Source organism: Neophocaena asiaeorientalis, unplaced genomic scaffold, assembly GCF_003031525.2.
Source record: "Neophocaena asiaeorientalis asiaeorientalis breed wild unplaced genomic scaffold, Neophocaena_asiaeorientalis_V1.1 scaffold56, whole genome shotgun sequence".
Lineage (NCBI taxonomy): Eukaryota > Metazoa > Chordata > Mammalia > Artiodactyla > Phocoenidae > Neophocaena > Neophocaena asiaeorientalis.
Genome location: NW_020175837.1, coordinates 3,009,080 through 3,024,003, shown reverse-complemented (window position 1 = coordinate 3,024,003; position 14,924 = coordinate 3,009,080). Strand labels below are relative to the sequence as shown.

At 39.7% G+C, this 14,924-nt stretch overlaps 1 protein-coding gene across 1 annotated transcript in view; it reads right to left on the bottom strand.

Moving 5' to 3' along the window:
• Positions 1-11,841: 11,841 nt before the first annotated feature.
• Positions 11,842-14,924, bottom strand: part of LOC112391570 (E3 ubiquitin-protein ligase HECW1-like) — a gene marked incomplete at its 3' end in the record, with an annotated part of 310,339 nt that continues 307,256 nt past the window's right edge. Inside the window, exons 6-7 of the mRNA XM_024732942.1 lie at positions 13,707-13,876; positions 11,842-11,870 (exon numbers count right to left, since the gene is read on the bottom strand). Of these exons, the coding sequence (XP_024588710.1) occupies positions 11,842-11,870; positions 13,707-13,876 (199 nt within the window). The remainder of the gene's footprint in view (positions 11,871-13,706; positions 13,877-14,924) is intronic.

Here is a 14,924-nt window from a genome sequence, read left to right as displayed (position 1 = left end):
AACCCTTTACTCCCTAGCCTTCCCCCTGCCTTATTACACTCATATCACATAGCAAAGATCACTTTCTAACAATTTATATAGTTTCCTGATTGGCTGGGTTTATTGCCTGTTTCTTTGCACAAGGACAAGTGCCAGGAGCATAAGAAAATGCTTTTGAAAATTCAATTTAAAATTGAATGAATGAATGAATGAATATTGCTGTATTTCCAATAGGTTTGGATTGTGGCAATATGCAATTAAATCCATGGGACTTGGGTCAAGAAGTCCAAGAATATAAAGCTATAAAAAAATAAGTATCAGTGCCACTGACCTGCTCCATGGATTTGGATGGTCACTGGTCACCTGAGCAGCAGTGTGTCCTATGTACATGCTCACAGATTAATTAGTAATTTGCTTCAAAGGACACCTACCTACAAATCGTTTTGCTCATTGACTGTCCAGGGCATGGCTAGACCCTTCCTCCCTCTTAGATATCCTGGAGCCACCCATTTAGTGCAAGAAAGCTGGTAAACCTTGACTTCAGCATTTTTTTAGCTTACAAATCACATTAACACCTGTGATCTGGTTATTCTGGTGAGGTCATTCAACTGAGGTCCAGGCAATACAGTCTCCAACTGAGAGATAAACTGAAGCTCAGAAAGATAGTCATTTGCTCAGTCATGCAAATAACTGCAAGCAGAGCCTGCACTCAAACTCATGGTTTTTCATTTCAAAGTCCATATTCCTCACATTGTGATATGCTGTCTTTTGGCTTGACTGGTTTAAAAAATTATGAATGGGAAAGAAGACATGTAGAAACAGAGAAATTGGTTTAAAAGATCTAAGTGTGGGAGAGTGAGAAGATTTTGAGAAGGGAAAAAAATATAGGGCATAATACATTTAGAAAGAGTACCAAAAAGCTTTATTTTTGAACATGGCTAAAAACAGACCACGTACATTAAATATGTACATAATCATTGGGGATTCACCCACATATCTTATTAACCTGGATGTGATCCAGGGAAAATTCTAATGAAAATCGTGACTCCAGATGCTCTTTTGTCAATGCACTGAGGACAAAATAAGGAGAGAATCATAAGCAGTGCTGAAGTCAAATTATCATCTTTCCTCAAGCCCACTGGCTTTCTACCTGACTAGGAAAGAACATCAGGTATAGGTGACAATGCTTTCCTCATGTCCCATGCTGACTGCTACCCAGCTTTTCTTCTAAAATGGAGGCTGCCACGACTGTGCCTATAACATGTATGGTTTTTAAAAATGGGGAGATAACTACAAAAGTAATACTTGGTTATTTTAGAAAATTTGAAAAATGGAGAAAAATATGAAGTGTAGGAAGAATATTGCCCCAAATGTTACCTTCCCCAGTCACTGCCTATTAACATTTTAGTATACCTCTGTCCAAAGCATTTTTGTGGGTTCTTGCATATTATAAAGAAAACGTTATAAATAAAATGGAAGTACTTTAAATTCTCCTTCTCCAGATCCATTTTCTTCTCTCCCCAGAGCCAGCTGCTTTCAAAAATGTCATATATCCTTAAAGTTAATATTTTATTTTTTTGTTATATACATATTTGTATTATTTTGTGTTTTTAATTTTTTTGCATAAATGCTACCATACTGTAGTAAAGTTCTCTTCAACTCAGTTTTCTTCATTCAACCTATTTTTTTTTTTTTTTTTTGCGGTACGCGGGCCTCTCACTGTTGTGGCCTCTACCGTTGCGGAGCACAGGCTCCGGACGCGCAGGCTCAGCGGCCATGGCTCACGGGCCCAGCCGCTCCGCGGCACGTGGGATCTTCCTGGACCGGGGCACGAACCTGCGTCCCCTGCATCAGCAGGCGGACTCTCAACCGCTGCTCCACCAGGGAAGCCCAATTCAACCTATTTTTAAAATCTATCCTTATTGTCAAAAGTGAATGCACTGCTCATGGATTTTTGACTGCTAGATAATATTTCATTATATGACTAGACCACAATTTATTTTTTCCCTCTGAATAACATTTACTTTTCCATTTTTTTCTCATATTAAAAAACACTACTATGTATGTAACTAGGTTATGGTGGCAAATGTTAACTAGACTTATTGTGGTGATCATTTCACCAAGTATACAAATATCGAATCATTATGTTGTACATCTGAAAGTAATATGTGTCAATTATATCTCAATTAAAATAAAAAAATAAAATCTTTTCACATTAAAAATCAATAAATAGAAGAGTTATGTCTCCTAGGAGAAGTTACCCCTATTACCATTATGTAATGTCCTTCTTTATCTCTGATAACTTTCCTTACTTTAAAGTGTGCTTCGTCTAAAATAATGTCATTAGTCATCCTTTCTTTTTTTTAATAATTTTATTTATTATTTGGCTGTGTTGCTGTGTGTGGGCTTTCTCTAGTTGCGGCGAGCGGGCCCTACTCTTTGTTGCGGTGCGCAGGCTTCTCATTGCGGTGGCTTCTCTCATTGTGGAGCACAGGCTCTAGGCGTGTGGGCTTCAGTAGTTGTAGCACGTGGGCTCAGCAGTTGTGGCTCATAGGCTCCAGAGCGCAGGCTCAGCAGCCGTGGCACACGGGCTCAGTTGCTCCGCGGCATGTGGGATCCTCCCGGACCAGGGCTCGAACCCGTGTCCCCTGCATTAGCAGGTAGATTCCCAACCACTAGCGCCACCAGGGAAGTCCTAGTCATCCTTTCTATTGATTACTGTTAGCATGGTACATTTATTTCCATCCATTTTCTTTTAATCTATACGTGTCCTTATATTTAAAGTGGGTTTCTTTGGACAACACACAGCTGGATTGTGTTGTTTATCCACTCTGACAATCTCTGTCTTTTAATTAGTACATTTAGACCATTGGCATTAAAGTGAGTACTGATATAGTTGGATTAATATCTACCATATTCATTAATGTTTTCTATTTCACTTGTTTCACTTGTTCTTTAGTCCTACATTTGTCTTCCATTCTTTTTCTGCCTTTTGTGGTTTTAATTCAGTATTTTGTACGACTTATTTTCTCGCATTTCTTAGCATTAAGTTGTTCTTTCTTTTCCCTGCATTTTTTAGTGGTTGCCCTAGAGTTTGCAATACACATTTAAGGCTAATTTAAGTCCACTCTCAAGTAACACTATACCACTTCATGGGTAGTGTGAGTACCTTATTATAACAAAATAATCCTAATTCCTTCCTTCAATTTCTTGTAACATTGCTGTCATTTATTTCATCTATACATACCATACATAATCATATATATATAATACATATATACATGACATACATAATTGAATATATTATTGCTATTATTATTTTGAATAAATTGTTACCTGTTAGATCAACTAAAAATAAGAAAAATAAAAGTTTTTATTTTATCTTCACTTACTCCTTCTTTGATACCCTTTATATAGATCTGAGTTTCTGACATTATTTTTTTTCTCTCTAAAGAACATCTTTCAACATTTCTTGCAAGGCAGGTCGACTGACAACAAAATTCCCTCAATTTTTGTTTTTATGAAAATGTCTTTTTTCTCCTTAACATTTGAAGAATATTTTGCAGGGTACAGAATTTTAGGTTGGTGTTTTGGTTTTTTTTTTTCCCCCGCTCAACCACTTCTCACATCATTTCATTCCACTTTCTTCCTGTTTGCTTTGTTTGTGAGAAGTCAGATATGATTCTTATCTTTGTTCCTCTGTAGGTAAAGGTGGTTTTTCCTCTGGCTTCTTTCAGGAGTTTTTCTATCTTTGACTTTCTGGAATTTGAAAATGATATGCCTAATGTGTTAGCTTCTGGCATTTATCCAGCTTTGTATTCCCTGAGCTTCCTGGGTCTGCGGTTTGGTATCTGACATTAATTTGGGGAAATTCTGATCATAACTGTTTCTTATATTTCTTCTGTTCTTTTCTCTCTTTCTTCTCCTTCTGCTATTCCCATTTTGTATATGTTATTCCTCTTGTAGTTGCCCCACAGTCCTTGGGTGTTCTGTTCTCTTCAGTCTTTGTTTTTGAGGATTCTACTGATATATTTTCTAGCTCAGAGGTTTTTTCTCAGTTGTGTCCAGCCCACTAATAAGCCTGTCAAAGGCATTTTTCACTTTGGTTACAGGTTTTTTGACCTCTGTCCTCTCTGTTGGTTCTTTCTTAGGATTTCCATCCCTCTGCTCATTTGTTCGTGCATGTTGTCCAGTAGAGCCCTTCCCATATTAATCATGGTTGTTCTAAATTCTTGGTCTGATAATTATGACATCCCTGTCATGGCTGGTTCTGATGCTTGGTGTGTATCTTCAATTTTTTTTTTTTTTTGCCTTTTGGTGTGGCTTATAATTTTTTCTTGATAGCCAGACATGATGTACTGTATAGAAGAAACTGCTGTAAATAGGCCTTTAGTAAAGTGGTGGTAAGGTGTAGGGAAGGAGGAAGTGTTCCAAGTCCTATGATTAGGTCTCAGTCTTCTAGTGAACCTAAGCATCTAGTCTGTGAACTTCACAAGTGTTTTTCAGATTTTTCCCCTCTTAGGTGGGATGGGATGGCTAGAGTAGACTGGAGCTGGGTATTTCCCTTCCCCCAGGTCAGTTAGGCTCTGATAATACCCGAGCAAGTGAGACTCTGGTTAAATAATTTCCTTAGTGCAGGCCTTGTTAAGAAGAACACAGTGCTGTGATTTATTTAAAAAATGGTTCCTTGTCCCCTCCCCGTGCTAGAAGCATGAGGGGATTTTTCTCTGATGTTTACTATGAGAACCTAGTCGGGCTCCTGGAGGTAAATATCACAATAGTGTAAATCTCCACCCTACAACTGGATTCCCCTGGAAGTTTTAACTGTCAAAATTGTACACACTGTGCCTCTAGCAATTCATCAATTACAGTTTGGGTTTCCCACCCCGACACAGATTCCTGGAGTAGTTTCTGCCGAGAGTCTCTGCTCTGGTAAAGCCATGACTCCCTGTATTTGCCTTTCTGTCTCTTCAGTCTTGGGGACCAGTTTACTCTGTGTCCTCCTCTCTCTTATAAATCCAAGCAGAGATGTTGATTTTTTCAGTCTGTTCAGCTTTTCATCATTGTTAGGATGGACTGGCAACTTGTAAGCTCCTTACATGTCGAACCAGAAACTGAAAGTTGCTGAAATAATTTTTTTAAATGAAGAACAAAGTTGAAAGACTTTTACTACTGGTTTCAAGAGTTACCAGAAAGCTACATTAATCAAGACAGAGTCATAATGATGAAAGACAGATCGCTCAATGAAATAGAATAGAGAGCCCAGAAACAGACCCACACATATTTGTTCAATGGAAATTTGATAAAGGTACCAACACAGTCCAAGGAGGAAGGAAAGTCTTTTCAACAGAGGGTGCTGGAACCACTCAACATCCATATGGAAAGAAATGAACATTAATCCTTACATCATACCATACACAAAAATTAACTGGAAATGAATCCTAGAGGCATATATAAAAAAGCTAAAACTATAAAACCCCTAGAGGAAAGTTAGTAGTTATCTTTGCTAACTTTGGTAGATTTATTAGATAGAATGAAGAAAGCATGAATCATAAGAGAAAATTACTTAATAAACTGGGTTTTATAAAAATAAAAAACATTTCCTCTTTGAAATACACCATTAAGAAAAAGGCAAGCCACAGAATGGGAGAAAATATGTGTAAAATATATGTGTGACTAAGAACTTGAATCAGAATACATAAAGAACTCTCAAATCTCAGTAAGTTAGACATCTCCAAATACTTCTTAAGATGTACAAATGGCCAATAAGCACATGAAAAGACGATCAATACCATTAATCATCACAGGAATGCAAAGTGAAACCACAGTAAGTTACCACTTCACATCTATTAGAAGAGCTAAAATTAGAAGAGAATACCAAGTGTTTACGAGGATGCAGAGCAACCAGAACTCTCAAACACTGCTGGTGGGAATGTGTACCGGTGCAGTCACACTGAAAAACTTTTTGGCAAGTTTTCACCTACCAAAATGATCCAGCCATTCCACTCCTAGGTATTTCCTGAGAGAAAGACTGTACCTGCATGTTCACAGCAGCTTTGTTCACAATAGTCAATATCTGTAAACAGTCTGAATGTCCATTAACAGGTGAGTGGATAAACAATATGTGGCAGAGCCATATAACTGAATGGCACTCAGCAGTAAAAGGAACAAACTACTGATGTATGCAACAGCATAGATGAATACAAAAACATTATCCTGAGCAAAAGAAGCCAGAAAGAAAAGAATGTATACTGTAGGATTCCATTCATATAAAATGCAAACTAATCTATTATGATAAAAGAAATAGTTCAGAATTTGACAGTGGCCAGGAATGAAATCAGGTCGGAACTGTGAAATGGTACCAGTAATCTTTTGGGAGCGATGGAAATGTTCTGTGTCTTTAATGTGGTGTGGTTTCATGGGCATCTAAAATTGTCAAAGCTCATCAAATTGTTTTGAACGAATGCATTTTTTTTCACTTGTATGTAATTAATTGTATTTATTATGTAAATTATCTCCTAATAAAGATAAAAATACTCATGAAAGGCATATTAGAGACCAAAAAAAACTACAATTGAAAAATCAAAAAAACAATGCCAAAGCCTGCATCTGTGCACTTTTTTCCTATTTGCAGTTATATACTTAAGAAAAAAAATTCTGATACTCATAATTACCAATAACAGGAAGATTGCTGTTGTTTTTTTTTTTTAAGAGAATGAAATGTTTACCATTATGGTATCAATAGTTTTTAAGCACATTCTCCATATGTGATTTTCCTAACTGCGTATCATATGGCACATTTGCTGTGGGGAGCATACAGCTTGGTGACTTTGAACAAAAAATCAATAGCAGTGATCTGGAGGTGCAGATCTGGTTGAAGTCCTAAGCAGTTATTATACCAGATACTGGAGGGAAGTTCATGAACTAGAAATTAGGTGAACTTCCGGTAACGTTGGCACACTTTTGTGAACAAGTTTTGTGTCTAATTGCTTCCCGGGTGTTTTACCATTGGCAGATTTGTGGGAAGTCTGCCTGTTATAAACCGTAGCATAGACAACTAGTTACTCCCTTTTTTGTCCAGCTGGAGTTCAGAAAATGATGAGTTCACTGGTGCCAGAGAGAAACTGCTGCATTGATTGATGTTTTTTTAGTATTTGTATTCTTGGAATAAACACAATTTGGTAAAGTACTAGCCTTTTTATATTCCTGGATTCAATTAGCCAATGTTTTATTTAGGATAACTGCACAGATTTTCATGAGAGAGCTTGGACTGTAATTTGCATTTTTTGTATTGACCTTGTCAGATTTTGGTATCAAAGTTTTGTTGGTCTTATAAAACAAGCTGACCTCTTAAAACAATTTTCTTTTCTTTGGAAGAATTTCTACAAGATCATTGTTATTTCATTAAATGTTTGGGAGAATTCAATAGTGACAATCCTTGTCCTAGGAATTTCCTTGTAGAAACGTTTTAAATTACATACTAAATTCCCTTAAGAGATAAAAGACTACTCAGCATTTCTGTTTATTCTTGTATCAGTTTAGTAAGATATGTTGCTCTAGGAATTTTCCATTCAAATTTACTAGCATAAATGTTATAATATTCTCTTATCTTTTTAATAAATATAAGAACACATTTTGATTTTTGTTAATTTTCTCTGTTATGCATTTGTTTTCTAATTCAGTGATTTTTGCACTTATCTTCACTATACTAGTATACTTCCCTCTGCTCTTTTTGTTTGATTTGCTCTTAATTTTATAGCTTATTCACATGGAAACTCAGAACACTGATATTCAGCTCTTCTTCTTTTCTAATTTAGCTGCATCCCACAAGTTTCGATATGTCATATACTCATTGTTATTTAGCTCAAAATATTTTCTAGTTTTTGTTGTGATTTCTTCTTTGAGTCAGATTTTTAAGGAGCTTTTCCTGCTTAATTTTCAATTTAGGGCATTTTATAGTTACCGTTTTATTGTTTATGTCTAGCTTTTTAAGTTTAAAAACACATAAAAAGTATTTAAAATCTATGTCTAATAACTCCAATAATAAACCTCCATGTGTCTGTTTTTATTGTTAGTGGGGTCAGATTATTTTATTTAATCAGGGACTGAGCTGTCTGAGCTGTCTTAAAGTTTTCTACCATAGCTTGGCCCTGATCCTGTACTTAGCTAGCCAGGGGTCCACGTGAGAATCTGGGGTTTTCTAAGCCACCTCCTCCTTGGAGGATCCAGAACTCCTAGTTTGCCTTTTCAGTACTGTGAGATTACAGCAAACTCCTCTTTGACCTTCAGTAGCTTTTTGCCTACTTTCTTATCCCTCTTCTAAAAAGTAGTAGCAGAAAGCTGGCTCACTTGCAATTCCTTTCTCTCCAGGAGCCTGACTACATGAGTTCTGGCTGATTAAACCATTCTCAGATGTCATCACCATTTTTTAAGTTTTGTATTTTATCTGGCTTTTCTTGGTGTTTTTGCATTAGTGTGCCAACATGCCGCTCCATGAGAGCCAGAAGCGAAATCGACTGCTTTCATCTTAGCCTCTCTATAATCCAATCCACACATAGCAGCAGGACATTTTTATAAAATTTTAATCAGTGTGATGCTTCCCTGCTCCAATGGCTTCTTACCACATTTACAATAAAACCCCAACCACTTTCCAGAATTTACAAGATGCTGGTCCCTGCCTCTCTCTCCAACTTCGTCCTAGACTCCACCCCATCCCTTCCGCACTTGCCATCCTCCATTGCCACTGTGACCTTCTTGCTTAGACATCCAAACCCGTTATATGCAGGACTTCACACTGGCTGCTTCCTCTGTCTGAAATGCACATCCAGCCAGGTCTGTATGTCTGGCTTCTCAGTTCACATGACAGCAACTCAGAAAGGCCTTCTTGGACCACCGCTATCTAAGGCAGCTCTTTTCCATCAAACACATCATATGATGTGGTGGTTCCTTCATGTTACTTGTCTTCCATTGAAATTATCTTGTTATTTATTTTGTTTTGCTTTTCTCACGTTAATGTAAATTCCACAAGGCCAGGCCTTATCTACCTAATCTTCTAATCTTATGACCAGACTGGAGTAGCAGCGCATGTATGGGGATTAATCCACCCAGCTTTGAGGGCAGAGACAGGGAGAATGGGGTAGAGATTACTATACACCAGGGCCCCAGGCCTGATTTTAATATAATCAATCTTCTTGATGTTTCTGAGACTCTGCTTTTAGGAGTTCCCTGTTTTACTTAGAGGTACAAATATACAGTCTACATAAGCACTCTGAACAGATAACCCGAGACACTTTAGTTGCTGCTGTTTCTGTTTAACTTCTCTGTGAAGCTATAATCTTATAAATGCTCATTATATCCATACTGGAGAGTAAACAGACCTAAAAGTCAAGGACAGTGTTCCCGGAGTGAAAACAGTTTCTAATTACAGGAATAAAAAAGAGGAGATAAATCAATCACCATGGAAGTCTTCTTTTTAATTTCTTTAGTTTGCATTCTGTTTAACATGTATTTCTCTCAATTTTCCCTCCTCATTTAAAACTTCTGACAGTAACTTTATTTTTTCTCAGATTTATCGTATTTTAATTAGCAAAAATATGTTTCCAGTTTGAACTTGAATAAATTTGAAAAAAACCACGTAAGACTTTAATGCAACATTAATCAAAGAAATAAATTGAGCATTTAAACTACACATGAAAGGGTATTCTTGCTCTTAAGTGCAGGCAACTTCGATTATTTCTCACTGAACATCCTTGGTATGTTAATCAACAAATACGGGAAGTAGGACAGTTTAGTTCTCCTTTACCTTCTTGCATACAGATTTAAAGACCTGCATGAATCTTGCAGGAACAGGGAATCTTCATTTCACTCACTAAGGTGCAATGTGAGACCCCAGAAGCCAACATTAGCTTCCATTTGTAAGCAATCAGGAAACCACGCCAGATATGCATGATTGAAATAAGCCCAGCCCAGTTGCCATCTCTTATCTGAGAACACCACAAGCTCCACCCACATGACATTTCTGAACAGTCCCCTAAGTGTCTGTGGTTGCCTTGGTACCTTTGCACATGCTGTTCCATCTACCTGGAATGCTCTCCCCATCCCCCAAATATCCTGCCACTTGTCAAGACCCAAGTCCAAGAGCACACCCTCTGTGAGATCTTTCCTCAGTGCTTCACAGCATTCTGTCCACACCTTGATTAGGACATTTATTTCATCGTATTTTCTCCTTCCACTAGCCTGCAGGGTCTTATCTATCAATCATTTTTGCCGCTTCGATTTCTAATACAGAGTACACGCACAATAAATATTTCTTAAATGAATTAATAATCAGCCATGAGAACTTCACCTTACTTTCCCCCATTTAAAAAAAAATTCATTTATCCTTCAAACTTATCCTCCAGAAGGAGGGGCTCATATGATTAGCTTGAAAGACGAATTTAAGCTTTTGGTAACTGCCTTTGGCCTTATCACTCAATGCTGTCAATTTTAACTGATTTTTTTTAACCTGAAATAAGAGGAGGTATAATGATCATTTTGAGTATCTGATATAAGCTATGGATATTTTCTCCAGAATTTATTCACAACCACCTGTGCACAAAACTGATCACTATCAGGCTCTGAACTGGTTCAAATTCTGGTTCTGCCATTTACCAGCTGTGTGACCTTGGGAAATTCACTTAACTTCTCTGTGCCTTGGTTTCCTCATCTTTCAATGGGGATAATAATAGTACATATTTCATAGGGTTGTTGTGAGGATGAAATGAGTTAATTATATAAAATGTTTCAAACACTGCTTGGCATAGTAATCCCTATAGAACCTAGTAGTATTAGGTCCAGGAACTGGAGGTATCAAGATAAATTGGATGTGGTTCCTTTCCTTGAAGAGCTCAAAGTCTCGTGAGGAAGACAGCCATGCAAATGGAAGACACTATGTAGAGGTCTGGACAAAGGAGCAAAGAGGAGGAAGCACTTTCCTTCTGAGGCCTGGGATGGGGTGCCAGGTAGGAGGTGGTATTTAAGCTGAGAATTGATGCATGAGCAGGAATCTCTGGTTGGATTAGTTGAGGATGTACAGATTAGGTAGATATAAGCAAAGACACAATTTATGTAGCCATGTGAAAGCACAAGGGGCACTGGGGGACAGCAGCTACTGACAGTGGTCTTAGTGTAATGTGGGAGGTAAAAGGTGCTGGAGAGTAAAGCCGAAGCACATTGCAGACACTATAAACTGGTTTATTCAACACCTATGTTCAACCGTCTAGTCCCCAGCCCTCCTGACGAGAGAGTCAGGGAAGTGAAACACTAGATTTTCCCAACCAGGTGAGGTCCTGTGATAGGTAATAGGGCTTCTCTTACAAGATAGTAATTCAAAGCCTTTCAAGGAGAAAGTTTCTTCGGTCTTTTTGCTTTCTTCCTACCTGGAACTTGGGTTTGAGGCTTTAAGACAGGAAGACGAGAGCCACCTGCTAAGGTGTAGTGGCAAGACCCAGAGAGCTTGGGTTCCTGGTGGCCGTACTCAGTAGCTGCACTGCCTGGACCACCTCCTTCTGGACTTCTGGTTTGTGAGAAATATCACAGCTGACCAGGCTTCCTCTAGTTTAGAGCCTGAGGCATCCCTAACTGACACAAGTGGTAAGCAATGCTGGGTCATTGAGGCCTCGAATGTTCTGCCTAGGGGCTGAGACTCCCACATTTGAGCTCTGGGTACTGCAAGCTAATTTAGGGGTTTGAAAATACAGCTTTGCAATCACGCAAACCACGCTGTGGTTTAAATCACAGCTCAGCCAGTTATTTGCTGTTTAGCTTGAGAAATCAGTCATCCTCAGTCTGAGCCTTGTCAGGGAGACACGTGGTGAAACTTACCTTAGGACGCTGACCTCCGCCACAGCGCACTGGAAAGAACAAGGAGGTCAAGAGCAGAGGGAGAGTGAGGGTTGGCCTGTGTCCTTGCAAAGTATAACTGAACTAAAGATTTGGAAATAATTTCAGAACTTAAAGTGGATTCTAGTTGACATTTTTAGCCAAAACATATTCTGACGGTGCTGGATTTTATAAATGTTCTTTGAGACTTATAACACCTTTATGACTAAATGTCTTAGTACAAGCTGCTCTAAAGTTCTTTAGGAGAGGCTTTTTTTTTTTTCCATGTGCTATAAATTCCTGTGGCGTCTTGTATTATCTCCAGGAATGGAGTGAGGAGTCCATAAATAATTGGCGAGAACAGCCAGGACTGAAGAAACAAATAATGTAAGATTCATGATTCCATGCTAGCGGTCCTGTGGGTGCTTTAGAGTCTGCTGATAACCAAAGTAGTAAGAAGTTCAAATACAACTCTATTTCCCTGACGGCCACTTAAAAGCTCTAATATCGATCTTCTGTAAAACCTGGGTCAGGCTAAATTAAGCCTAGGAAGTAGGTGGTATAATTTAAGAGACAATGAAAAAGCTTTGGCCCCAAACATCTACACTTTCTTGTCAAGGATGCTTGAAAGTTCTGCATCAGAGATGATCTACTTTGAACAAGTTATACAACTGGCCGAGCCGGGATTTGAACCAAGGTCTGTGTGACTGCAAATCTGCACTTTTAACCCCTACATTATATACTGTGGCATTTCCATGCCCTAAACCCCGCTGTCTCCCAAGTCATGCAGTTTGCAGGTTATACCCTCAAGCTAAAGCAGGCAGCTAGGCAGTCAACGGGTGTGACAGCTTCCTGCTGTTTCTCTAGGACAGGACTTAGTCACTGATGAGGCTTTGTTGAGGAACCTCCTGGCTCCCAGCTGGTGGTGGAGACACATGTAAGAGAGGAGAAGGGCCTGTATCAGATAAAACAAATTATCTGAAACTCCAGCAAGTTGCCTAGCACTGTGTAAACCAGGAAGATGGCATGAACAATCAGCCTCCGTGCCTATTTCAATCAAACAGTATGCAACCCCATCTTAGTGTTATTTTAAGACTTATTGATTTACCTGTCCTAGGAAACCTGACAGTTTCAGAATCTCTGGAACCGGTCCAGAGGGACACAATTCAAATTTGGCACTCTTGCTTAAGGACCACATGCGTGGGAAGAATGAGAGCGCCTGGATTAAAACACATCACTTCCTTCTCCTGTCCTGCTTTCAGGTGCAAGTTCAGAATCAGAGCAAGAGGCTATTATAGTTGTCCCTTGGTATGTTGGGGGACTTGTTCCAGTACCACTGAGGACACCAAACTCCATGGGTGCTCAAGTCCCTTACATAAAATGGCGGAGAATTTGCATATAACCTACACACGTCCTCCTGTATGCTTTACGTTATCTCCAGATTACTTACAATATCTAATACAGTGTAAATGCTATGTAAATAGTTGAAAATACAATGTAATGTTAGGTACGTAGTGCCTGTTTGCAGCAAATTCAAGTTTTGCTTTCTGGGATTTTTCTTTTCCCCAAATAGTTGCCATCCGAGGTTGGTTGAATCCCTACATGCAGAACCTGCAGATACAGGAGGCTGACTGTGTATGGCTACTGAGTGTAGCTGCAAGGATTAGTTTCATGGTCCCACGCTGTGAGACTAATCAAGATCTCTAGGAGTTGTAATCCAAAGAGAACATGGTGACTTTCCAGGACCGAGAGAACCGTGAACTTAGCAGCAGAGTTTGGGGCTCCAAGGAGGGAGGGAGTAGCATGTGGGCTTCAGGGTCAACTGTTTTGTTGTCCCTTAAGCTCCTTTTCAGGGCCCGGGCACTCACCTCGGCCTGCCAGATGGGGTTCACAGTGTTGCCGATGATCTTGGATCGCCTCTCCTGTCCGTGGTGTGGGAGGGCAGGGAAGATGCTGTGCTTCCCAGGCTGAATGGAAATCTTCAGGTAAGGGTCTGGGTTGAAAAACATCCCCTTCTTCAACCCCATGGCCTGGAAATCTATAAAACAGAGGATATTCTAATTTCATGTGTTTTAGCAAGGTTAAAGATTATATTAGGCCTCACACAAGGAGAAGAGTCCATCTGAAACGTGTAAAACGTTTTTCAATCTCTGGACCATTTTCCACCTCATTACAAATATAGACTGATATGTCTCCAGAACCCATTACACGGAACATTTACTGATTTAAATGAACATTTACTGTATTAAATTGTTTTGGTTAAGAAGTGCCTGTAATAAGTCAAGACTGGCATTGTGGTCACTATGCTTTTCAAGAGAGGACTGTTGGCCCCTAGTGGTCTGGGCTTCTGGCGTTCCTCAGGCAGGTTGGGGTGAGGGGCTGAGGGTCACTTCGGGAACCCTGGTGCACACTGAGGGAGGAAATCCAACTTGGAAAATTCGGTGGGTCCAGGTGAATTTTATTTTATTTTTGGCTGCATTGGGTCTTTGTTGCAGTGCGCGGGCTTCTCATTGTGGTGGCTTCTCTTGCTGTGGAGCACAGGCTCTAGGCACACGGGCTCAGTAGTTGCGGCTCACGGGCTCTAGAGTGCAGGCTCAGTAGTTGTGACGCACGGGCTTAGCTGCTCTGCGGCATGTGGGATCTTCCCGGACCAGGGCTCGAACCCGTGTCCCTTGCATTGGCAGGCGGATTCTTAACCACTGCGCCACCAGGGAAGCAGGAACCACTTCTTCAAAGTGAAGACAGAAAACCAAGGGCTCTAGCCTCACAATAAATATGATTTCCACTGAGTAAGGAGACAGTGCATCAGAAGAAATAAAGAGAAAGGTGAGGATTAAAAGAGCAAAGAGGGCTTCCCTGGTGGCGCAGTGGCTGAGAGTCCGCCTGCCGATGCAGGGGACACGGGTTCGTGCCCCGGTCCGGGAAGATCCCACATGCAGCGGAGCGGCTGGGCCCGTGAGCCATGGCTGTTGAGCCTCTGCGTCCGAAGCCTGTGCTCCACAACGGGAGAGGCCACAGCAGTGAGAGCCCCGCGTACCGCAAAAAAAAAAAAAAAAAAAAAAAAGAAGAAAAAAAAAAAAAAAAAA